This window comes from Orbilia oligospora (assembly GCF_000225545.1).
Source record: "Orbilia oligospora ATCC 24927 unplaced genomic scaffold scaffold00083, whole genome shotgun sequence".
Taxonomy (NCBI): Eukaryota; Fungi; Ascomycota; class Orbiliomycetes; order Orbiliales; family Orbiliaceae; genus Orbilia; species Orbilia oligospora.
Genome location: NW_011645640.1, coordinates 1568845 through 1592104, shown reverse-complemented (window position 1 = coordinate 1592104; position 23260 = coordinate 1568845). Strand labels below are relative to the sequence as shown.

The 23260-nt window shown below is 46.7% G+C and overlaps 8 protein-coding genes across 8 annotated transcripts; 2 read left to right on the top strand and 6 right to left on the bottom strand.

Moving 5' to 3' along the window:
* Positions 1-3555: 3555 nt before the first annotated feature.
* Positions 3556-6344, bottom strand: AOL_s00083g453 (uncharacterized protein; the record flags this gene model as incomplete). The annotated part of the gene is made up of 4 exons (XM_011125632.1): positions 3556-4175; positions 4241-4891; positions 4951-5130; positions 5186-6344. 4 exons carry the CDS (start codon positions 6342-6344, stop codon positions 3556-3558), a joined length of 2610 nt encoding a protein of 869 aa, XP_011123934.1.
* Positions 6345-7526: 1182 nt separating this feature from the next.
* Positions 7527-8018, top strand: AOL_s00083g452 (uncharacterized protein; the record flags this gene model as incomplete). Its single annotated transcript, XM_011125631.1, has 1 exon — positions 7527-8018. One exon carries the CDS (start codon positions 7527-7529, stop codon positions 8016-8018), a length of 492 nt encoding a protein of 163 aa, XP_011123933.1.
* A 47-nt stretch (positions 8019-8065) lies between these two features.
* Positions 8066-8376, top strand: AOL_s00083g451 (uncharacterized protein; the record flags this gene model as incomplete). The annotated part of the gene is made up of 2 exons (XM_011125630.1): positions 8066-8205; positions 8283-8376. 2 exons carry the CDS (start codon positions 8066-8068, stop codon positions 8374-8376), a joined length of 234 nt encoding a protein of 77 aa, XP_011123932.1.
* A 221-nt stretch (positions 8377-8597) lies between these two features.
* AOL_s00083g450 (uncharacterized protein) lies at positions 8598-10284 on the bottom strand (the record flags this gene model as incomplete). The annotated part of the gene is made up of 4 exons (XM_011125629.1): positions 8598-9658; positions 9738-9961; positions 10060-10157; positions 10222-10284. The coding sequence occupies 4 exons, from the start codon at positions 10282-10284 to the stop codon at positions 8598-8600; spliced, it is 1446 nt and encodes a 481-aa protein (XP_011123931.1).
* Positions 10285-12157: 1873 nt separating this feature from the next.
* On the bottom strand, positions 12158-13519 carry AOL_s00083g449 (uncharacterized protein; the record flags this gene model as incomplete). The annotated part of the gene is made up of 3 exons (XM_011125628.1): positions 12158-12257; positions 12337-13397; positions 13472-13519. 3 exons carry the CDS (start codon positions 13517-13519, stop codon positions 12158-12160), a joined length of 1209 nt encoding a protein of 402 aa, XP_011123930.1.
* Positions 13520-14748: 1229 nt separating this feature from the next.
* Positions 14749-16602, bottom strand: AOL_s00083g448 (uncharacterized protein; the record flags this gene model as incomplete). Its single annotated transcript, XM_011125627.1, has 6 exons — positions 14749-14764; positions 14842-14954; positions 15032-15169; positions 15227-15540; positions 15596-16206; positions 16268-16602. The coding sequence occupies 6 exons, from the start codon at positions 16600-16602 to the stop codon at positions 14749-14751; spliced, it is 1527 nt and encodes a 508-aa protein (XP_011123929.1).
* Positions 16603-17023: 421 nt separating this feature from the next.
* AOL_s00083g447 (uncharacterized protein) lies at positions 17024-17628 on the bottom strand (the record flags this gene model as incomplete). The annotated part of the gene is made up of 3 exons (XM_011125626.1): positions 17024-17117; positions 17196-17323; positions 17392-17628. The coding sequence occupies 3 exons, from the start codon at positions 17626-17628 to the stop codon at positions 17024-17026; spliced, it is 459 nt and encodes a 152-aa protein (XP_011123928.1).
* Positions 17629-18070: 442 nt separating this feature from the next.
* AOL_s00083g446 (uncharacterized protein) lies at positions 18071-21392 on the bottom strand (the record flags this gene model as incomplete). The annotated part of the gene is made up of 5 exons (XM_011125625.1): positions 18071-19070; positions 19150-19691; positions 19766-20314; positions 20379-21088; positions 21227-21392. The coding sequence occupies 5 exons, from the start codon at positions 21390-21392 to the stop codon at positions 18071-18073; spliced, it is 2967 nt and encodes a 988-aa protein (XP_011123927.1).
* Positions 21393-23260: the final 1868 nt, after the last annotated feature.

Here is a 23260-nt window from a genome sequence, read left to right as displayed (position 1 = left end):
CTACATATGATAGCCACGTCTTCCAGGCGTAGGGATGATAGGATCCCAGCCTCGCTACTTTGGAAACTACCGAAATGTGCGTCGACGAATCACAGCCCTCTTACCAGCTGACTGACAATATATGTAGGTGTCCCCCCGGAGCTTAACGGCATATTTTCACATCCCGGGGCACTGACCAGCTTTGATGACAAAATGCTCACCCTACGTACGAGTATTTTTGGAAGGGCCCAAATAACTACCGTTCACCTCCGTTTATTTGGAGTCAAGATAGCTTATGATAGTCGAGCTCTTCTAAAAAGCCTGACTTCATAAGCGTCTTGAACAACGGCCATGCAAAGCGCCGTCTATCTAATTACACAAAAGGACATTTTGTTCCCTCAGAAATAAGAACCCAGCGGCTCCAAAACAGCTGTTTCTGACTTAAAAAAATTGCATCGGATCTTGAAAGCTCCGAGACCTGCTTTTGCATCAAGAACACCCCTGCGAGCTAAGTTTTTTGAAATTTGAAGGGAGGGCCTCGGCTGGTTTTTGGTTTGCTTGGCCCGACATAATTGCTAAGCAGCCGGCGCCAATGAAGCCTCGAAAATGCGCAATCGAGGGAACTGCCCTCTTTGCTCACGTAATGGGGCTTTGGGCTAAAGAATGCGACTCCACGAAGAACCCTTGGGCACTTCTGGTTCTTGGAATGCTTTACCACCTGTCAGCCCAGGTGGTTTTACTTGATTTGAATGAACTTCAGACCACATCCTGAACACAGGGTTCTCGTGGGAACATGGTGAGGAATTCTATCCCGATTTGGGAAAGAATATTATTGTCCATACGCCGCCAATATCTTGACACTTGCGATTAGAGGTATTATTCGATCCAGGGCGAAAGGCCGCGCAACCTTGGGTTCCCCAATCTCCAAGGAAAGAAAAAAATCCTGCAGCCTTTCACGGGCTACTCCGCGGGAACCGTGGGGACCTTTTACTCTGTACACCTGGGTCGGACCACTCTCGCTTTTGAATTTGAACCAGAATATCGTCATAGTTGCATGCCAACCGAGCAAAACCGGCAGGCTAACAAGCGCCTGGATTAGAGGCTAACAAGAGCCTTGGTTCAAAGTGCATATATGTTTGTGAAGGAGCAATAGTCCGTAAGCTTCCCTGACACGTGCTGGGACGCCTTTGGATCCTCAGACTTTAAAGCATCAAGCATCAGTATAGATGGGCGACATCTACCAAGGCTACATACATACATGCCGAAGATGACTTCGCATTGTTCTAGGTAGTCCCTTGCTGGTCAGCAGAGAGGTTTTTTGGGGTCCGTGATGTCTCCAATTAACGGCCGCTTCAAGACTAGGATCGGACTCGTAGATACTAAGCCCTGCATAAAACTTGGTCAAGTGTCTCCGTACGAAGTATCACAGCGGCCGATAGAACTGTCCGACTGATGACTTTCAAGCTTATTCAAGAGAATTCGAAACATCGGATGAAATTTCAAAAATGCGAGGGTAAAAAACCTCAAAGGTAGAAGTAGTCGGAACCACAAAGTTTTTTTTTCCCTCCTTTTTTTTTGTTCCGCTCCTTCTGACTTTGGACGCACGTACCAAGAAATCAGAAAAGTCCCTTGGTATCTTGGATCAATCAAGCGAGCTGACAGCGGGCCAACAGAAAAGTTAGCCATCCGGATGCAAACGGCTCCGAAGCATCCGTAACTCTTCCAACTTTGATAACTTTTTTATTCCCCCGAGCTCCGTGTCCGAGTGTGCATTGTCTGGCCCTTCCAATTGTTTGTTATAACGTTACCAACTTCTGACCACGACCCAGGCGGCTTTTAGCGAATAAACCCCCTACCCCATGAACGCCATTCATATGGCCTGATCACCCTTCAAATTATGTACCAGGGTTTCCAAATCAAAGGAGATTTTGACGAGAAGAACTTTCAACTAGCCGTATACATACAATCTATGGCATCTTCGTGAATTCAAAGGCCCACAAACTCCTGGTAAAACATGTCCGTCAGCCCAATTATCATGCATTCCTATCGACTTATTATCCTCCTTGTCTTTAACCCCCAAAGGTAATCTTAAAATGCCCCCAATCAGTCGGATACCATTTTATCCGTTCGTCAAGCACAAACCCACGTCCCGGAAGACGGGCTTGCTTTTTAAGAGAAATTAAAAAACGGAAAAAGGGAATCCCCACTCTCTGCCGAGGGTTCATCGGCGGTAACATTTTTCAAACAACCTGTTCTCACGACGGCTAAGCTTCCTTTTCCCTCTTATTAGCAGCGTCTTATGCAGACTAAGCTTTGGGGAGACATTAAAATGACCCTGCACCATGATTACAAATTTTCAAGAGATTTGTCTTCCGTACTTCGTACCGTGCTGACTTCAACACGACTTTTATACTCATCCCCTGGTGTTGAACGTACGTGTGAGACCAAGGCTCGCTCACACGAGTAACTTCCCTTTGTCCTTTCCCCAAATGTCGTGTGAGCACCTCATCGAGATATTAGGTGGTTTATCCATCAATTGGTTCCTGTACGGGAAACGGCAAACCCGGGTCGTGAGGGGCAAGACAATGCTGTGATATCAAAAAAAAAACCTTCGTGATGGTGGTGTCTTGTGATACCCGCCCGAGAACTGCCACTGCACGTGTGTTGAAGAATTCGACGAAAAATGCTCCTCTCCTTCGAATGGGAGCTCGACCTCAAGTTTGGAATATGCGCCATCCCTGTAGGTGCAGAATGCACGGCCAAATCTGCAGCTAGTAAATCCAGAGGTCACACCAGGACATTTTAGCTAGCGAGCTCGTGCAGACGTCGAATCGACAGCTGCATCGCTCGAGTGGAAACTGGGTTTTCCGTCTCTCTTTGTTTGATTGATATGATGTGAGATTTGATATGAGATTGATAAGATTTTTTTTTGTTTTATCGACAAGGGTTTCAATTCATGAGGAATTTTTATTTCAAGAAAGTACAAGCGACGACCGTTTGGCAGGCCGGTATATGGTAATCGATAAAGGGTCCGTTTTCTGCTCGTGATCAAGGGCGGGGTTTGCCGTCGACAAGGTTGATTAGCTACAAGCAAGCTATTGCTTAAGTACATAGGTAGATACTTCTTGCTAAGTTCTGTTTTTGGATATATCAAAGTACGGCAGATTTTGAGCACGAGACGCACCCCGCAAACCATTGTTAGGAATAGCTGCAGCTGTAAAATACAAAGACGCACATGGATATCATAAAACAACAGAATAACGAAAATCAAAAATAGGGTTTATTTTCGGGATTCGAGGGGGGGAAACGCAGTATGTAGATCGAAACCGGAGAATGTAAACTCTTTTGGTTATTCAGGTGATCATATATCATACTATATAAAAAATAACAATCCGAGGCCATTCCGTTGCTCCATCTATTGTATGCTATGTAAAACTGACCAAAACAACATTTAAAGAAGAAACTTTTGTATAGGAAGGTAGCATGTGATGGAAAGAAGCTGTTTGTGGACAGCGGGGAGATAAGATAGTATAGGATGAGAAGCTGACCCCGATGGGGGTGGGGGGCGACGGGAAGCTAACGCCCAGGAGGCCAGTGACCGGTTAGTTGGTTCATAATATTTTGGACCTGTTGATTAGGTTGTGGCTGTTGTTGTTGTACAGTTCCACTGTTTCGTGGAGGGTGTGGGTTCAGGCCACCAAGTAGACCGACAAGAGCAGGATTCTGATAATCGATACCGGTAGCTAGGCTACCGTATGTCTGCTGATGCTGCGGAAGCCCGGCGGCTGCCCCGAGCAACGCCGAGAGATCCGCGGGTTTCTGCAGTTGCTGGGCTGCTTGCATGTAAGGGACAGTGACCTGCTGCTGCTGTTGCTGCTGCTGGAGATGTGTGAGGAGTGTTTGGAGTGTCGCGGGGTCGAGGTTCTGCAAAATGCCTGTTAAGCCGGCTTGCGCTAGCTGTACGGGCTGCGGGTTGGGGTTATTAATTGGGTAGATTGACTGATTGCCAGAAACATAGGCAGAATGAGGTTGACCGTGGTATGCGGGAGGTTGCTGAGCATAACTACTCTGAGAATGCCCGTTGTATTGGGGTTGGGGTTGTGGCTGGGGTTGAGGTTGAGGTTGGGGTTGTGGCTGGTTTCCAATTGCCCGACGAACAAGCTCCGCTGCAGAATCGGCTGGTATCATGTCGTATTCTGTAGGATGATAGGTTAGTCGCGATATCTATATCTATTCGGAATTAATTTAACCGAAAGCTTACCATCATATTGGCCAGCAGCACCGTTGTTGCCTTTAAAGATCTGGATGGAGACTTTACTGGCTTGTTGGGTCGCTCGCGTCAAGAACACAAACGCCTTGCACCCTTGGACCACCTGCTCCTTAATGTGACTCTCTAAGTTGATACGGGGCATCATATGGAACACATCCGTCCGCAGTCTTCGGTCTCGAAACGTGCCGTCTACATATTTTATATAGGCAGGGTCCAATTCATCGAAAACGACTATCAAGGTGTCAATGGTTTGAGGGGGTTGGGAAGGTTGAGGGCGAGGGCGGTCAAATGAGCTCCTGTGGGGTGGGGACTGGCTTCTATACCGACCCCTGGGAGACCTGGAACGGTCTCGGTTGTAGTCCCGACCATAGTAATCGTCTCGCTCGCGAACGTATTGAGGTCGCGGAGAGGACATTCGGCGTTCACCGACTGGACGATACTCATCACGACCACGAGTCCCATTATCTCGAGAATTACGAGATTCACGATCTCTGTCCCCGTATCCCTGGCCACGGTAGCTAGAACCCCTATTCCTTGGGGACATCGGCTCTTCAGGCGACCTTGACCTACGGTTGGTGCTAACCCTTGCATTGACTTGGTCGCCGCTCCTTGAACTGCGCTGTGGTTTTGAGATCTCGAGGTCTAATAGACTATTAGTCCCAGGGCGGGGCATCTAGAAGGATTCAAAGTTTGTGACTTACGCATCTGACGACCTCTTAGTGGAGTGCCCTGTTCCTGACGCAAGGCCTTCGTGCAAGAGGTGACATCAAAGAATTGTACGAAACCATACGCTTGCTTGATTGATATCTGCGCCAACTTCCCGTGCTGAGCGAAGATGTGATATACATCGCGCTTATTTACGCGATCAGCTGACAAGTTCCCTAAATACGATATTAGATTCAATGTTATCCAGACGAAATTGATGGTGATATTTACCGATGAATAGACGAGAACCCACTGGAAAACGACCCCACTCCCCCTTAGCCACGTAGTCGCGCTCTACCGCAAGGAAGTTCTCGTACGCCCTCTCTTCTTCAGGGGAAAACGTGATCTCTCCTTCATCTATCTCACTGAAAGGGATATTTGTAGGATTCTCAGGTAGAGGATGCCTTAGGTTAGTTGGGTGACTAATAGAGATCACCCCTTGGGCGAGTGGGTTTGGCAAAGGATGGGAGGATTTTAAGGACTGAAAAGTCTGCGACTGGATGGAAGATGTGGGGGAGAACATTGGCGGAGATGCACTGCCTACGCTCGGTTGGCCGTTGGGCATTACGTTAGCAGGCATGTCGATTTGCTGCATGGTATCGGCGTTCTCTACAACAGGTTTTGTTTGGCCAGCCATACTAGCGAGCAAGGCCTGGAGGTTGAGGGATTGAGTGGCTGACATCGGTTCAGGCAAGGCATCGCTGTTTCTCATCTCGATGGAGGAAGAGGGCTCTACGGCGAGTTGAGGCGGCATCGTAGTCATTCCGGTCATAGTCGTGTCAACATTATCCAAAGCTAGACTTATCCCTTCAGGGAGAAAACTCTGGACGCTTGTCGACACGGCTTGCTGGGGGGTTAACTCTGGCCGGTACACAGGTTGACCAGCTGAGCCCACTCCATTGATAGCGGAGACGGCTGCCGTTGCAGCATCAAGCAAAGTAATGTCACCGGTTGTCTCATTACTGCCTTCCTCAATCACCCCAGACCCAACCAGCGATGGGTCGCTTAGAGCGGACCCTATATCAGAAGGAATTTGCTCTTCGTTTGGGATTGTTCGGCTAAGAGCTGGGTCAAGCAGAAGAGGGATCTTAGAAGGTTCGGGGACGTGGAGTGGTACCGGCGATACTGGTGAGAGTTCTTTAGGAACAGATGTAGTGACTGGCTGCTCATCCTCGGATTGGGCATCGGTTTCCATGACAAGATTGATGTCGACAATTGGTGTATATGAGGCTTCATTGGAAGTGCCCGTTGCCGATTCTTCAGGCACGCTAGTCTCATATATTTCAACGGATTCATCTTGATTGGGATCGGTTACTGACTCTTGGGAAACAGATGAAGCCGAGGAGGAAATGGGCTCCGTAGAACCTGGCCGTGGTGGTGTGACAGACATCAGGGCTTTCAACAATAATAGAAGTATAATCTGGTGTGTTTAGGGATGGATGGCGATGGAAAGGTGGGAGGCCAATCTTGGGACCAAGCGAAAGGCTAGGATTCAGGAACTAAGGAATCTAGTCTGCAGATTATTTTACCTTCACAGCCAGAGCAGCAAAATCTCGGGCTGGTGTTTGTCTAGAGCTCTGAACAGTGTGTGGTCTTGCCTCTCAGTGCTTGTGTCATCAGAGCTTGGGTTGGTTATTATTGCGATTTTAGCTACAATTTAAGGATCGAAGCGGTGGCAGGAGGGAGAATGGAGCAGACAGCGAACAAAGGCTATAATCGTGAAAACAGAGGTCGTCTTGTAGAGCAGAGCCGTAGGGTGGTCGATGGTCGATGGTCGATGGTCGATGGTCAATGAAGGTTGAAGGTTGAAGTAGGTGATGTGGCTGAACGGTGTGAGGTTGGGATGTTGGTGAATTGATTGATTGGATGCTTGGTTAGTTGATTGGTTGATGTTGATGTTGTTGACGTTGTGGCCGGCAGCGTGATTGAGCAGGTTAGGAAGCACTAGCCACCTGGTGGGAAGATGGAACTCCCTCCAGCCAGCCCCACAGCACGAGCACAGCTCCAAGGGCAGAGCTGCACAAATGGTGTGAAAGAGGAACGATGCTGTTTGAGGTCGTCGATGGGAGGGAGAGATACAATGATATGCGATGAGATGGAAGGATGGTCGATGATGCGATGGTGGTTGTTGGTTGATGGTTGGATGCAGCGGTGGAGGCGGAGATGATATGATGTCGTTGCAAAGAAAGAAAATGAATGGAATCGGCTAGCTCCAGACGCATCCCAGCCCAGCCCGGCTAACGCTCCAGTCCCAGTTCCAGCTCCAATCCCAGGACCATACTTACTTGCTTGCACAGACTGTCAGTACTTCCATCCTGCAAGTTTTGACGACCATCATCTGATTAGACAAAATATCGATATCTTCTTCCGCTAGAGCACGAGTCACACACAGGGACGGCGACAGGCGCAAGTACAAACACATGATCTCTGTGGAACTCCAGAGAAATGTATAATCATCGCCGTCTGCCTGATCGAGCTCAAGACTAGACTTTAATTAAATCACATCGCTTGATTATTTCTGCGTCGCTTGTCTATTTTATACTGGACTATACTACCGGAAATAAAAAAAAAGATGATAGGGCGGTTAGCGTTTCGATTTCAACCATTCCGTCCCCAAAGGCGCATACACGTGCTCCAGGAACCATCCACCTATCTTCGACTGATCTCGGCAAGAGCGTATTCTAGATCGCCCACCCTCTGCTCGTCCTCTAAGAATGAAAAAGACGACGGGTATCCACATGCACATGATGGCCGTCAACATGGTGACCGTCAATATGATGAAAATGATCTCAACTGGGCTAGGAACTGGATCGCCGAGGGCGATGTGAAAAAGAAACTTGCAAAATTCCCTCCCAGCATCGGCGTGATAACTTTCTCAAGATCCTCAGGACCGGGAGGTCAGAACGTCAACAAGGTTAATTCAAAGGCCACACTCAGGGTGCCCCTTGAAAAGTTAGAACCCCATATACCTCGAATATTTTTCGGGGCACTGAAAAGAAAGGTCAGCATGAATCGCCTAGGGCTCTTATATGGCGAACCACACCATAAGAATCAATGTCGCTAAGTGGTATATATCGATAGGGGTCAAAATATTTAACTGATGGGGGGGATATGGTCATCTCATCCGACTCCTGCCGCAGCCAGTCGACGAACACTAAGGACTGCTGGGAGAAACTTTACCGGGCCGTAATTAGATCCGCTCAAGTACCCGGTAAAACAAGTCTAGAAAAGAAGGAACGTGTCAAGAAACTGTAAGCAATCCTACGTTTCTAGATATAAATAATTTTAGTAGAGTTCCTATTTCGACCAAGGCTGACCAGCTGGATAGCATAGAGAAGTCTGAGGCAGTGACGCGGGACTGGAAGTACAAACTGGCTAAGAAGAAAGCAAATCGTAGAGGAGGACCCGTGGGCGAATGGTAGAGGAGGTATGTGGGATTCATATGCATAATTCACTCTACGACCCCGCTGGAATGTACATACATAAAAAACTCTTATAGAATAGAGGAGGTATCATTTAATAAATCAATACGTACATATAGAATACAAGGAAGAATAAAAATTGCTGAGAGAATACTATGAAAATGATATTCAAGCCGCTTGACGCGAGGGGCAAGCTACTCAGGCCCGACAAGATGCTTCAGTTAGTATAGGGGTTTCGGTACATATACTGGGGCTGGAACCTTATATCTTCTCAAAATTGTCGAGTTTGTTGAAACCGTGTCATTGGAGAAAACCGGGGGACTGCTGATGGTGGGGACCGCAGGAGTATCTTCAGCAGAGGTCGTAGGATTGACTTCTTCAATGGAAGTAGTTGTGGCAGGGGCCGCAGCTGTAGTAGTAGCTACTGAAGTCGGCCTGGTGAACGATGGCCTGGTCTTCCTGGTCCTGGTCTTCCTGGTCCTAGTATTCTTCGACTTGGTTGTTCTTGTTTGGAAGGTAACAGGTCTAGCAGGAGTCGGTCGCCCTGGCTTTACAGTAGGTCTCGCGGTAGGGCGAAGGCGGGTGGTAGTCGCGGTGGTGGTTGGTCTATTTCCACCATTGTTGCCTCCATTGTTCCCGCCGTTGTTCCCGCCGTTATTGCCTCCATTGTTCCCGCCGTTGTTCCCTCCATTGTTCCCGCCGTTGTTCCCACCGTTATTGCCTCCATTGTTACCACCATTGTTACCTCCATTGTTCCCCCCATTGTTCCCGCCGTTATTACCTCCGTTGTTTCCACCATTGTTTCCACCATTGTTTCCACCATTGTTTCCACCATTGTTTCCACCATTGTTTCCACCATTGTTGCCACCATTGTTGCCTCCGTTGTTGCCTCCGTTGTTACCACCGGCATTAGGATCATTGTCACTCGGTGTAGGATCAATATTACCACCATTACCATCCTTAGGCTTAACCGTAAACCTCTGGCAATCGTCCTGTGCACCCCTTTGTGCCACAGGCATGATAACAGGTTGGTGGTTGCTTGCAGAAGACATGGAGCAAACACGATACTTGCCGGCGGGAAGACCACCGGCAACTACAGCAGATAGGATGTTGTCTCCGTCCTGTGGTACGTTGATACCCTTGAAGAAGGCAAAGATTTCAGCTGGTGGTGGTTGGCCGGATGCATCGTCGATGAGCTGGACGGTGACGTGAGTATGACCGATGATGATCTGTAGGTCAGGGTCCAATGTTTGGGGAGCAGCGTAGTATGTTGCTTGTGCGTCTGTAGGCAGTAGGTCATATATTAGTTTGGTGGTTCCTGTTGCCAGAGTGGATGCATGTTTAGAAGAAATACCACATACTTGTGAAGAATCCGGCTTTCAGGTTATTTGTCCTCAGGCTGATGGTAAAGTCATCTCCTTCCTCGAGATCTGAATCTGGGTTCGGGAAAAGCAACAGTGTAGAAACCATCTTGTTCGCCGCTGGGATCTCGCCCATAACGATCCCGTTACATGATCCGGTTCTGATTTGGAGACCGTCGGTCAAGGTTTTTCCTGTACAGAAGTTTATGAAATTGGAATCGTCACTGTATTGAAAATCTTACTTATATCAGTATATGTTTACTTATAGTATCCACAAGGCCAATATGGATGTGAACTTAATGGATTGATATGATTCACTTACGTAGCAGACTCTACTTGACCCGGCGTGATATCACCAACTTGTCCGGTTTTCGAGCTAGCATTCTGAACGTTCGCAGCTAGAAGGACTTTGTCTCCATTCTAAGATTCGTGTTAGAGCAGGGGGCTTATAAAATATACAATGGGTTATAATATGTCATCATACCTGTGCAGCTACTCCCCTCAATGCGAGCGCCGAAGCGATAAGAAACGAGGTAAAACCCTTCATGGTGACAATAATCCCAATATCAAATCAAATATAAGACTGAAGAATGTAATCCCCTCTATCAAAGAAGGTAACTTTTTGAAAGAATGAGAAAGAGAGAAAAGAAAAACAAATAGAGGAGATATCAAATCTGCAGAAAAGAACGACCAGCGGCGTGCAAGGGCAATCAATGCGCCTTGATAGGTAAAAGATATAAAAACGCAAAGAAAAGAATGACAAGAAGACAAGCTTCAGTTGTTCAAGACTGGAACAATGGATTAGGAAAGGGATCAGAATATTAGGAGGACAACATCGTTATATATTCCCTTATTCTCCTGCACTTAGTACTTTTGGACTAATCCGGGTCCCACACCACTGGCTCCCAATATCGAGCCCGACGACTTGAAACCGAGCGGTTCGTGAGGAGATCATCAGCATAACTCCAACCACGGGTGTGGCCCATGGAAAGGCTAGGTCTGAAGCATCCCCTTTAAAAAATTTAGTTCCTGGTCTCGGACGGAAGACTTTCGAACGGCAGGTTTAAGAGCGAACGAGACCGACGTAAGTGCGGCCTTCCAGAAAGGTGTTTCTGTTTGTTTCGAGGTCATCAATCCATGACAAGAAAAGCCTGTTTGTGTGGGCATGCTCAAGCTTCATAGTACACTTAGCTATGAGGGCATAACAATAGTGGGGCCTTATTACAAGGCATCATCATCGTACTCAAAATAGTCACTTTTTTCGGACGCTATCGGCAGTTCTTTCTCCTGTATGAAGAAATCTTGAGGAGACCTTCACTGTCCATCAAATTAAACTGGGTTAATAACAATACCACGATCGATTATAACTCGTGGCTCCGAGGGTGTCATCAGAAGTGGAGCGTTTTGTGGCACTCTCAAGGATGCAGCCCATGCTTGTTTGCTCGCTAAGGCTCTAGAGGAACGCGAACTGTTGCGGATTTGTTTTCATACCTTGAGCTAGAAGCATTCTACGTCTGGGGTAAATTGAACATCTTAGTCCGGAAGGTCAGGAAAAGGGTGGATAAGGCGCTCGTTTATCTGTGTGTCCCTGGCCTGAGATAGCTGTTGAGGGATGAAGGGGCTCATTCGGGTTGTGGAGCATGTTGTGGAGCATGTTGTGTTTCGCTTCGTTTGGAGTTTTGTCTTGGCATTCTGCAACGCTAATTTGTGTTGGATAATGTTCCCCACCACGAATTCTCGTGCGAATTATGAGATGGTGGATAAGGACCCTTGATCATAGATCCCAGAGTTCGGTATCCGGAACGTTTTGTGTATTTCTAAAACCGTATTGGATCATTTACTCGACTGGACAAGCTAGATCGAGCGCCTTCTTCGTGAAGACTTGCTCTGCAAAAATCGGTATTTCAAATGGGTATTTTAATAATCATCGAGCTCGGTTCGAGTGCCGGATCAACAGGAGGCTATTGTTGCATACCCCTCTACCGAAGCTAAGCTTGACGTGCTGTTAGGTATATGTAAATGATAAATTACCTTCTAAACAAACTATCTTCGAAAGATCCACTATCGCGGAAATGCGGCACCTACACAGTCCCACTTTGCCTTCATATTGAGTTCTTGGATGATATCATGATGGTGTCAAATGAAAGAATGCAACATTAAAACTACTAGGTATATTATCTAATGATACGCTGGTGAATGTATGATATATACAACGATACGGCCACCCGTCATTTTTAAAGCGGCCGCTTCATGAATTCGAATTCAAACATTGGGAACCTCCCCAAAAAATGCTGTTAAGTCGAAAAAAACCCAATAAGAACGCCAACATGCATGCATTAGAAAGAATTAGAGAAGTCTGGCTTCAAGTATAGCGTATATCGCTGTATGGATACTCCTTTTCTACGCCAATGTATTAACTATTACTCTGCCGTTGTTGAGATTCCGACGCATGTACACGCGGTCCCTGCGGCGAATATCTCTCCAGTCTGTTTTGAGCACTGTTGTCGAAGACTAAAAGCTCTGTAAACCCGGTAAATAATGCATTAGTTCCCAGTCCTAATAAAAAAAGGCTTTATTACGGAAATTACACAAAACTTACTCTCCAATAGCATATATATTCTCATCCATGCCAAACACATATTTTGTAAGTCTGTTGGTTGCACAGGATCCGCCTTGGGTGAAGGAAACTTCGAATGCCCACCCACTGTTGGGCTCGTTAGGATCTGAAGTTGTTGGTGGAGTCCCGCGAACATTGCTGAAAGTGCTTCCTTGAACATCAACACTAGAGAGCGTGTAGCCGTCTTTAACGCTACCATCGATACGAACGATATAAGTTGACGTAGCAAAGCAGTCGATGACGCCGCTGCCGCCCAGATTTTCGGGATCATTGCACGATCCTCGGCTCTCGGAATATCTCAGACTGAGTGTTCTTTGACCAGTCGTAAGTGCGTATGGGGTGTAGGTGCCGCCGTTATCACCACCGCCTCCTCTTGTGCCATTGCCACGATCGGTACCAAGATTGTCATTTTTGTCATCACCGTCATCCTTGCTCGAGAGGACACCTCCTACAGCACCACCGATACCAGCTAATATTAAAACGATCACAACTATCAAGACAATCCAAAAAGTCTTCTTCTTCATTCCTAATATTTTTTTCTCACCATCGCCGGCTGGTGGACTATATGCAACAGGCGGTGGGAGAGTTGCACCCGCTCCCCCAACTTTGTCGTACGAAGGAGCCGCAGTATGTTGATCCGGGATAAGAGTATTCGCATTACTGTAAGGTGTCGGTGGTGGTGGCTGACTAACCCCATATGTTGGTTGGTAGTATGATTTTTCCGCCTCAGTGGCATTCGGTGCCTGCCCGTATTGTGCATTTTGCATCAAGGGTTGGTTTTGTCCGAGTGGGGGTGGAGATATAGCATATCTATCGTAAGAGCCCCCTGGCTGAACTGGTGATATCGTCTGCGCGGACTGAGGGTACGCAGATGGTGGACCAAGTCCCTGCGGTGGCATTACCTCCGGATACGACTCATATTGGTCTGGTACTGCGCCAGATCGAAAACTCATGGGGGGATTTGATGGGTCCACGATCTGAGGTGCTGAAGAAGGATCATGCTCCATTGCATTTGATGGCTCTCTAGGCCTTGCAGATGTAGGCTAAAAAAAATTGATCTTGTCATCAATAATCTGGGGGGCGGATGGTTAACTGGTAGCACAAAGGAGGTACTCACAGCCGTAGCGTTCCCCGCATTGTTCATTGCTTCGTGGTTTACTTCCATCTTTAGAAATTATAGTGTATTGTTTCGAAACAAATGCCGAAAACAAGAAGAGAGAGAAATAAATCACTGTTGCCCCTTTCGTTAGTTTATGAATATATCGATAGGGTTTTGATAGGTTCCACGAACATTGAGAACCACAAATTGGCCAAGGAAACTTACAACAACAATCTATCAAAGTTTGAAGGAAGTATCGATCGAGCCTTGAGCGCTGACCCTGTGAATAGATTACAAGATAAAGGGAAAAGTCTAAGGCCTGTTCGCGGAAGGGGAGTGAAAAGGGTGAAGTTGGAGAATCCTCGAAGGGAAACCCGACCCTTTTTGTCTCTTCCCATAGAACAAGAGGCTGAACCTGCGCTAGATCGAAAGAACACCTGCAGCAGCGTTTCATTGTTGTTTTTCACGGATAATGGGGTTACTTTTGGTCGAATGCAGGGCTTAGACGCCTGCTAGCACCCATGCTAACAAAAGTTTCCTCTGTTTGGAGCAGAAAGGCCAGACGGGCATGCATTGGCAGCCAAGAGCTGGAGAGGCGGTTCAGTGGAGCCGTGGAGTCGCAATTTCCTAATGCAGATAGAACTGGAAAAGTTGACCTGTTCGGGAAAAGCTTCCAGTCTCCTGGCAAAGGATTCCAAATCCAACACTCATTTCCCTACCTTGCAAGCTGATCCCTCAGTTTCGACACAGGGATTTCGGCCAGCGTTAAGATGGCTGCGATCTGGTTCTGATTGGTTCAACTTTGCCAGAACTTTAGATCCGAATTGCCACAATTGAGGTATCTAACATGCGTTGTCACCGAAATCTCAAGGCTGCATGTTGATTGGCCTTCGGCGGACTGCAGCGGCGGGTAATTCACGGAGGTATTAATAATTGAAGCCAAGTTTGCATTCGCTTAGCAAATGTGCTGAATATATTGTACGGAGGGAAGAAGTGGGTTTTTTCGCCCATGGATTTTGTGTAACGAAGGATGGGCGAATGCTAACTAAAAGCCAACGTTCGCGGCCCGAGAGCAGGTGCATATTACCCCTAAATCAAGACCTATGCTTCATGGGATATAATAGAATAGAGCTTCTTTGTGTCAGAAGAAAGGGAAGGTGCGGCGGCGGCGAATAGCTGAACCACCACTAATGGTCAGTTATAACGGGGTTATAAACATAAAAGAAAAGGCCTACTAAAAAATAAAGGAAAGTCTAGTGTAAGCTCCCAAAAAACGTACCTGTTAAGAAACTGCTTTAAAGAAGGACATGCCTAGGTTGTTTGATAGTGGTTAGCTTAACATCTTGTTGAAAAAAATACTATGTATACACAGAGCAAATGAAGCCTACCTATCAGGAAGAAACGTGAAAGTGGCACGAGCGAAACCGTCCTTTGGTTTTAGGAAGTGCAAAGCCTGCACGGCCCGTGAGACTGAGAGGAATTCGAGTTCGGCAATCTCGGTCTGATTTCCGGCCATCGAGCAGATTGTATTAGTATACACAAATTTTCATCACAAACGAGGAATTGTCTAAGACTTACATCTTGATCATCTCGATAGATACGGCCATCATATATATGGTTTCCCAAACAATGGCGATAATTATCAAGGCTCCAAGTCAGATTGGCTTCTCTGATAGTAATCGGGTTTCGGCCATGGATACATAGGTAGCGGGTGGCCTAAGCATAGGGTTAATGCTAATCGCAACGGGGAAAACCTAGTTTGGAAAAACTTACCCCCTTCTCAATATAGCCACGAAGAGAGGGTTTAACAGGAACGTACACCCCCCAAGGAAGAACTCTAGAACGCCATTCAACCCTTCCAAGCTCTTCATCCTCATACGGGAACGTAATGAAGCCGGATTTCCACTGGGATAGAAAATCCTGCGCTCCCGCAGGAGTGAGAAAGCTGAATAGCGCGGCATATGCCTTAGTGAGCTTTATTTCGATCACCCCTGTGTTTTTTGTAGGTTCAATGAGGTCGAGGACTTGCTTGACCTTGAACCCGTAAGGAAGCCCCGCGATGATAACAGAACGTGAAGGTGTGGCACCTAGACTTGTTAGCTTTGTTTCACTCAACTTAACATTTAGAAAGGTAGTTCTTACCATCACTCTCGAGGGGGCTAGCAGCTACTGAGGCCCTGGAAGATTGCGCGGTTTCTTCAACAGCGACTTTTGCTTCGGTAGTTGCATGGGCAAATACATTTTGAATAGCTTGAGGGAGTTTGTCATACTCGCCTTCAAACTCCCGACCATTCAAATCCACAGCATCCCTAGAAGTTGGAGGAAATGGATTCTGGGCCGTAACCTGCATAGCTCCAGCTCCAGTTGGTTTATCCGGTCCCCTATTTTTGACCTCGCGAATGACGACTCTCAAAGCTGGACCCTGACCTTGGTGCGTGTCGCCTTCGACGTTGAGACTAACAGTGGAACCCTTCTCAAGGAACCCTCCGTTCTCAGGAGCCATGAAGTCATGTTTTTTGTCCAAAACAAGGACCTTATCGAGCTCAATCGAAAGTTTGGCAACAGCCTTTATCGTAGGAACATCCTGGAAGGCGCCGTCCTTACTATCGACGGTACCCCGAACTACACATTCGATATCCTCTAAGTGAAGGATTATCTTGGATTCTGTTTCTTCACCGTGATGCCAAGTCTCGTGGGTTCTAGGGGCGGGGTCCGCCTGTAATTCTTCAGCCGACTCTTCGATGGTTGTAGCACTAGTGATGTTAGGACGATGTCCAAATCTACTAAAGCAACGATGGGAATAGCAGCTCTTACGTTAAGCTAGAGAGATAAGGCTCGGAGGACCCAGCATCAAAAGTGTCGGGGCTATTAGCGGGAAGGTCGGCGGAACGCGAAAGTCCCAGGCTATCGTTAAGTTCAGTTTTAGGGGCTAGAAAGCGTAGAGCTGCAGGACGTGGGATTGCAGGGCGAGGGATTGACGGTCGTGGAATTGACGGTCGTGGAATTACAGGGAGTGGGATTTCAGGACGCGAGATTACTGGACGTGGATCGGATGAAGTTGGGCCAGGTGGTTCAGGGCCAGGTGGTGCAGCCCAGCGCGAAGCACCTAACCCGCTGGGAGGAGGCATTGACTCACTCCTAGGAGGCATCTTTACGGCTTTAATAAGGGATTTAAAAGGAGGGTTTGCGATATCTTTCGATTAAAATGAGAGAAGTTTGGCTTTTCTGATTCGTGAAAGTTAACGTGATGATGAAGGTAGAGGGTCGAAGATGCTGAAGATGGGGTTGAAGGAAAAGTAAAACACGGCATGGCTAGGTAGAAGTTCATGATAACGTCTACATCGATCTCCGCCACCAGCTGCGGCCCACCACGGCAAGCCAGTAAGACCTTTACCAAATCACTCTTAAACCGATACAGATACCACTTGACCTTCAAGCTAGCCTCTCTGAGCCCCGGTCAATCAACTATAGTCATATTCTAGCTCTGGCAATAGACCCTCTCATTGAGGTAGATGAGCTAAATTGTAAAATGCATCTGTTTCCACACAGCGTAAAGCCCTTTCCGATCAATCAATATTTGGCCATCAGGTTTCTGGCGCAGCTATAGACACCCGTTTCGCTCAGTGTTGGATCTGAGTGGTAGCAAGCTTTCTCGGCTTCCTGGCTATATAATTGGCACCCAAGGGTCAACAAGGAGGGATGTTCTGTTCCCGGACGGAACGTATGAGGCCAATTAACTTACGCAGAATGAGCACAGGCCTCCAATGTTTTTATCTGTTTTTTGCATTTATGCACCCGCTTTTTATGCGAATATCTAGGGAAACAAATGTCCCAGGCATGAACTTCCGATCCGCAGAGTTCATTGATAATCTATACATGCAATACACGTTAGTCAGCATCAAATAACCCCCAGATCAGACGACAAATAATTTACTTACTGGGAGATACCCCGCCCCGTCGTGTGCATAGATTTGAACAGGTTTGCGGCCTTCTTGAACTGAGTCCCATTTCCTTATAGCTGTCGTAACACCGGTTACACCCCACCAGGCTATGATCATTCCAAAAAAGATGACCCAGACGATTGGCCGACGTAGTGCACGGAAGATATGGGCACCGGCTTGGCCCGCGGTAGGGCGATCCGCGAATGGGGTGAAGTTATCAGCCCTTGTCCGCATTGTGGTCTCTAGGTTATAGTGAGCGTCACTTGGAACTTTCGATGGAAGTCGAGAAGTAGGATGTATATGCCATGCATGCGTGTCGTGGAACGTGGTCGTGTGGTCCGTACGGATCTGGCCAGTGTAACGCGAGACTGGCCAGTGTTGGATTTTTGGGAACAACACCGTTAAGGCTGATACTTACGGGACTGGGCGGGCCCTATAGCCATACTTCAATCTTGAAAAACAAGCTTATTGTCAAGGACTACCAATGGATGTCATCTTACAATAATATCGATTAAGAATATCTAAGCTCAACTTCCAGGGAAAATTATAAAAAGTGGTGCATCAAAGGTTTTTCTTTAACATTTGCTATTGTTACTGTACATTAGGGTTAAAGAGGTACCACATAATACCTTCGTTAACTTTACATATTATATATTACAATATATATTTACATGATTTACAAGATCTTGCTCTCTGGTGGGCCCAAGTAGCTAGGAACCACACTGCCCTGGTCAATGACGAGCTTCTCAAGCACTACACCTGGCTCAAGGGCCCAGAATTTAAGAGTGTGTTTGCCCGGTGCTACAGTATGGGTAGTCTTGTAAGTCCAAATGTTGTTTGCAACAGCAATAAGCCATTCTGGTGGAAGATTTCCGGGAGAGCTCTCGTCAGGGACGTATTTAACCACTTTAGGGGTTTCATCGTCGATGGCGATAGCGTATTTAAGAGGTCGTCCCGGGTAGTTATTCAATCCCGTGCCGAAGTAGGCGGTGATATTGGTGCCCTTGGCTGGCGAGCTAAAGGTAAAAATATCATACTCCAAAGCAGGGCCACTTGGAGCGCTTTGTGTGCTAGCTGTATTGTCCTTGAGTTGGACACCAGATTTCGTTCGGCCGAAGCCGGGAATTACTTCATATGCAGAGCTCTTTCTTGTAGCGTGTTCGGCTTCTATGGAAATATATCCAGAAGACTCTGCAAACCCCTTGAATCCGGAAGACACGGCGGTTTTGCTAATTGGCAAGTGGATAGATGGCATGTTGAAGTCTCCATATGGTGCGGAAGACTCAATATCGATGAAGGCGATATTGTATCCAGCTGGTGCATTGGCCCAGTCAACAGAAAGCTCGACTCTGATGTCAGTGTTGCTGGTTTGAGAGGGAAGAATAGTTCCAGTGGACTGGGAAACCTTGATCCATGGGTTATGTGGCTTGATGGTAAAGTTAAAGGGCTCGTTTCCTTTATTGAAGATTTCAATCCATCGGGACCCGACAGCATTGTAAGTATCCAAGACCGGGAGAACGATGGTATTGTTGTTGAAGGTTCCAGCATTGTTATTATCGTCTCCGGGGATGGAACCGTTGCTGCCTTCTCCAGCTACACCGAGAGCGCCTGCGAGAGAGTTCTGCGGGAACTGAACGAAAGAAAGCCCACCAATGGTGTTTCGCATTGGTTGTTGCCTAAATTCGGATCGCGTTGTGAGTTAGCAAATCGTCTACGTTTATTTAAGCCAATGGTCGGGAAGTGATGAAGACCTACCAGTAATTGTACCCAAAATGAGTTTGATCCAAGAAGTGAATCCATTTCCCGTCAAGAAGCTCGTCCCATTCCTTCTGCAAATCAAAGTCTTCTTGGAATCTCTTTTGAACGTAGGAGGTCAGGTAGTTGGCAGAGTTTCTTCTTTGAGCGGCGTATCTTTGATTTCTAGCAATATTGATGTAAATGTCATAGACGATATATCCCGCCTTAGCCTTGTGCGAGACAAGTTGGAAAAAGGCAGGCTTGTACTCGGCGGGGATCTTGCTATACAAGGCTTCGGCCCTGTCAGAGAGATCTTTCCACTCGGCAAGGACGGTCTCAGCCTCTCTGTAGTTGATAACACTGTAGATGCCGGACTCTAATAGCTCATATTTTCTCCTAGCAGTCAAGAAGGAGTATCTCTCCAAAAGCCCGGCGATTTCTTTAGCGTATTGGGACCCGAAGGTCTTGGCTGCGAATTGCTCGAGGTATCCGTTGATACCGATTGATGTAACGGATGAAACATTATAAGCCAAGGCGAACCAGAAATCAATTGGGGTTTCCTATTACCGAGGATAATCGTTTTAGTATATTTATCATGGTGGTAGTGCGTAAATTTCTCATAGGAAGTACTTACGAGGGTCTTCAGGTCTCCAACGTTGACAATCCAGATTCTGTCTGCGCCACGGTCGTAGGACAGCTTCATTTGTTGGTAGGTTTGTGCGAGAGATACAGTGTCAATCCACTTGTAGTCACGTGGATCGCCGACGTAGTCAAAGTGGTAGTAAACACCAGCACCACCCTTTCTGCTAGGTTCATCGCCAATTGGTAGGCGGCGAACATTGCCCCAGTTATCATCAGCCCACAGGAAGGTGATGTCCTCAGGGACAGACAGTCCCTGCTCGGGGTATCCCTGGACTTCCTTATACAAACACCACATCTGGGGGACTTTATCGACTGGAACATCGAAGACTTCATCAATAATTTGTCTCTGTTTAGAGATGACTCTCTCAAGAAGAGCAATATGGTTAGGGTTGTCTAGAGCGGTGTCACCATTTCCACGCATTGCCATTGTAATAAGGTTTTCCCAAGGCTTTGCGCGGCGAATAGTTTTATACCAGAAATCAACAATGTTCTTGTCATTGACAGAAAAGTCCCACGTGCCGTTTCCGAGTGTATTCCACTCCTGCAATTATTGTCAGAATCTTAACATGATAATAGGGTGGGTCATCTTCTTTATTTAGTCTTACCTTGGTAGAGCTAGTCATGGGCTCAGTATGAGATGCTCCCATAACAATACCGTAATAGTCAGCGGTATACTGGTTTTCAGGATCGTCGACAGCAAACATGGAGTTCCAAGTGGTTGGCCAGAAATAGTTGGCTCTGAGTCTCAGCAAGAGCTCAAATACTTTGGAGTGGAATTCCTTGTTGAATCCAGGTCCATATTTTCCTCGTGGGAACTTGGCATTAACCCAACCGGTCAAAGCGGGCTGCTCGTCGTTCAAGAATAAACCACGATACTTAACAGATGGCGACTTTTGAACGCGGTCAACATCCAATGCATAGATGTTGGTGCGCTTAACAGTAGGAACATCTGCCCACCAGTACCATGGAGACACGCCGATCTGTTCGGAGATATCATAAGCGCCAAAGATTGTGCCACGCTTGTCAGATCCCGCAATAATCAGAGCCTTATGAATTCCCGGAGCAGTTGCGGGGCGAAGGAGAAGTTGAGTAGTATATGATTCCCATGTTCCGTTTATCTTGGAAACGTCTAGGTCTCCTTTAGCGATAAGCCCATCGATAAAGGCTGATTTGCCGATTGTTCCAATGATAATGGCAAATTGGGTCTTTGGAAGACCCTTTGTTGTATTTTGGACATGGTAATCGAGATCGGTTCCAGTCACTTTTCCAAAATCTGCAGCAAGATCCTTTCCTGCTCTAATGACACCCGGCCAATCTATAAAAAAAAAAATAGTCGAGTTAGCAACAGATCTAGATCCCTACATATAAATTGGTCCGTCGACGGGTTGTAGCAGAACTAGAGCTCGAGCGTGACACACAGGGGGCTGTGGTAAGGAATGTTTGGAATACGAACCTCGTCCGTCAAGCACAATGATAGCATTGTCGTCGGGTCCAGCTAGCTGGATACTTCCTCGAGAGGATGTAAATCCTATAACTGGAGTCTGTCCAAGTGCATTGACGAGACTACTGCTAACTAAAGCAATGGTCGCCACACGCACAATATCGAAAAAGCGCCGCATGATTCGATGATCAATAGGTGATTCGAAGAACCACGGTTTTCGTCGCGATGTCGCTGAGGACTAAAGGAAGCCCATGCAGAGGGGTCGAGAGATCCCCCTATCTTTTATACTTCCACAGGAAGCTCTTTGATGGGCTAGAAAAACTATCCATTGGTTATTCTTGTATCTATCCTTGGACCAGAGCCCTTTTGACAAGACCCTAAACCTTGTCAAAAGAGTTTTTTTTTTTTCGCTATATACTGGTTTTTCCCTGTGAGGAGAAAGTTGCGATCTCCCTCTGGGACAATATAGAATCCGGTTGAATGATTGTATGCTCATTACCCCAGATCACGGAAATCCTGGAGCTAATTTCATAAATGGTGAGCAATCGGTGGAGAGCATTGCCTGATCTAGAGAGAAACGTGCTGAAGCTCTTACCATGGTGGACCATGTCAGCGAGTGCATTTATCCAGGTTCCGATGATGGATGTTGCTGCGGATCGAAGGTACCGCTGCTCAACAGCCGTAACCCGTATATTTATGGGATCTGCGAGTTTATGGTTCTCGAAGCTGGCATGTACGATTGGCTTGTACTACTTATAGCGACCAGGGTGTTCGGGGCTAAAATGGAGTACCGGCAGAATTGAAATTCCAGCCGAAAAACGCCATGCGGAGAAACTATGGGCTAGAAAAACACCAATTAAGAAGTTGCACATTATACGACTCGAAATCTAAAGCCAAAATGTTCCTGCATGTCTCGTCATTATCGGAAGGCGCCGCCTCGTTGTGAGGAGCGAGTTTAGGCACCTGTCAGTCAAGACGTCCAAGAAACTATATATCCATACTAGTGCTAGATTTTCAGGCAAAAAGACTTTTCCAAGATACTTGACTATAAACGCCACTGCAAGTATCGATCCAGATAATATGTAACCGAACCTGCCTCAGCGGCCCCGCGTAGGATTTTGTCATCGTTTTCTGATCGGTAAGTGTTCATATTTAGCCGGATATATAACCTAACTTCTAGAAACTCTGGCTTAGAGCTAAGCCAGTGAAGTCATAAGGAACGGAAGCTGGTGCATAGTGGGAAGTTAGTAGAAGGAAAAGATGATGAATGAAAAGTCGACGAGTTTGCAGATCGCTGGGAAAGCGAGATTTTAAAAGTTATTCTCCTGTGAATGTTGCTAACTTGTTTCACCGGCAATTTTTACTCATAGCTGTATAGGCGAATATAATAAATCGTACCTAACGGGTGAGATATATAAATGCAAATGCACTATATATCGAGCGCAAAGGCAAAATAAGAAGGGATTCCCTTGATGATGCATAAAAAGGTAACGAAGGATCCCTCGACCTTCTCGTCGGCTAAAAGTGCGGGCATCGTGCTGCTTCCATAGCGGACATGGATTTCTGTCGGGTACATCGGATATACGATGTGGGCACCCATATTGCTGATCAATCTGCCAAGATGAAAGTTTTCTGAGAGTCTCTGCGAAACTCTGAATCATTATTCCGTCGGGAGATATGAAGTTGAAATCGATGACTAGGGATACCAAGTGCAGGCGGCTAGATCAGAACTATTAACCATTGAATCTGAGGAGGTAAACCTGCCCCCCATTATTTAATATTCCGTAGTATAGCAAGGGTGCACTTCAGGTTAAGCTACAGGATTGTAATATATGTAACATAACGTCAAATTTCATGCTTCGCATGTTGCAATTTGATATCAACAATATTATAAATGATAAGTGAGCTGAACCTAATCTAGAGTTGTCAGGCAAAGGGTAGGAGTAAGCCTGCAACATGTCAGAAGCCCGCGGGAGTAAAGGCGCAACATTAAACGTTGATAAAGGAAAAACAGGACCAGCAAAATCTGGGAGAAAAGAAAGAGAA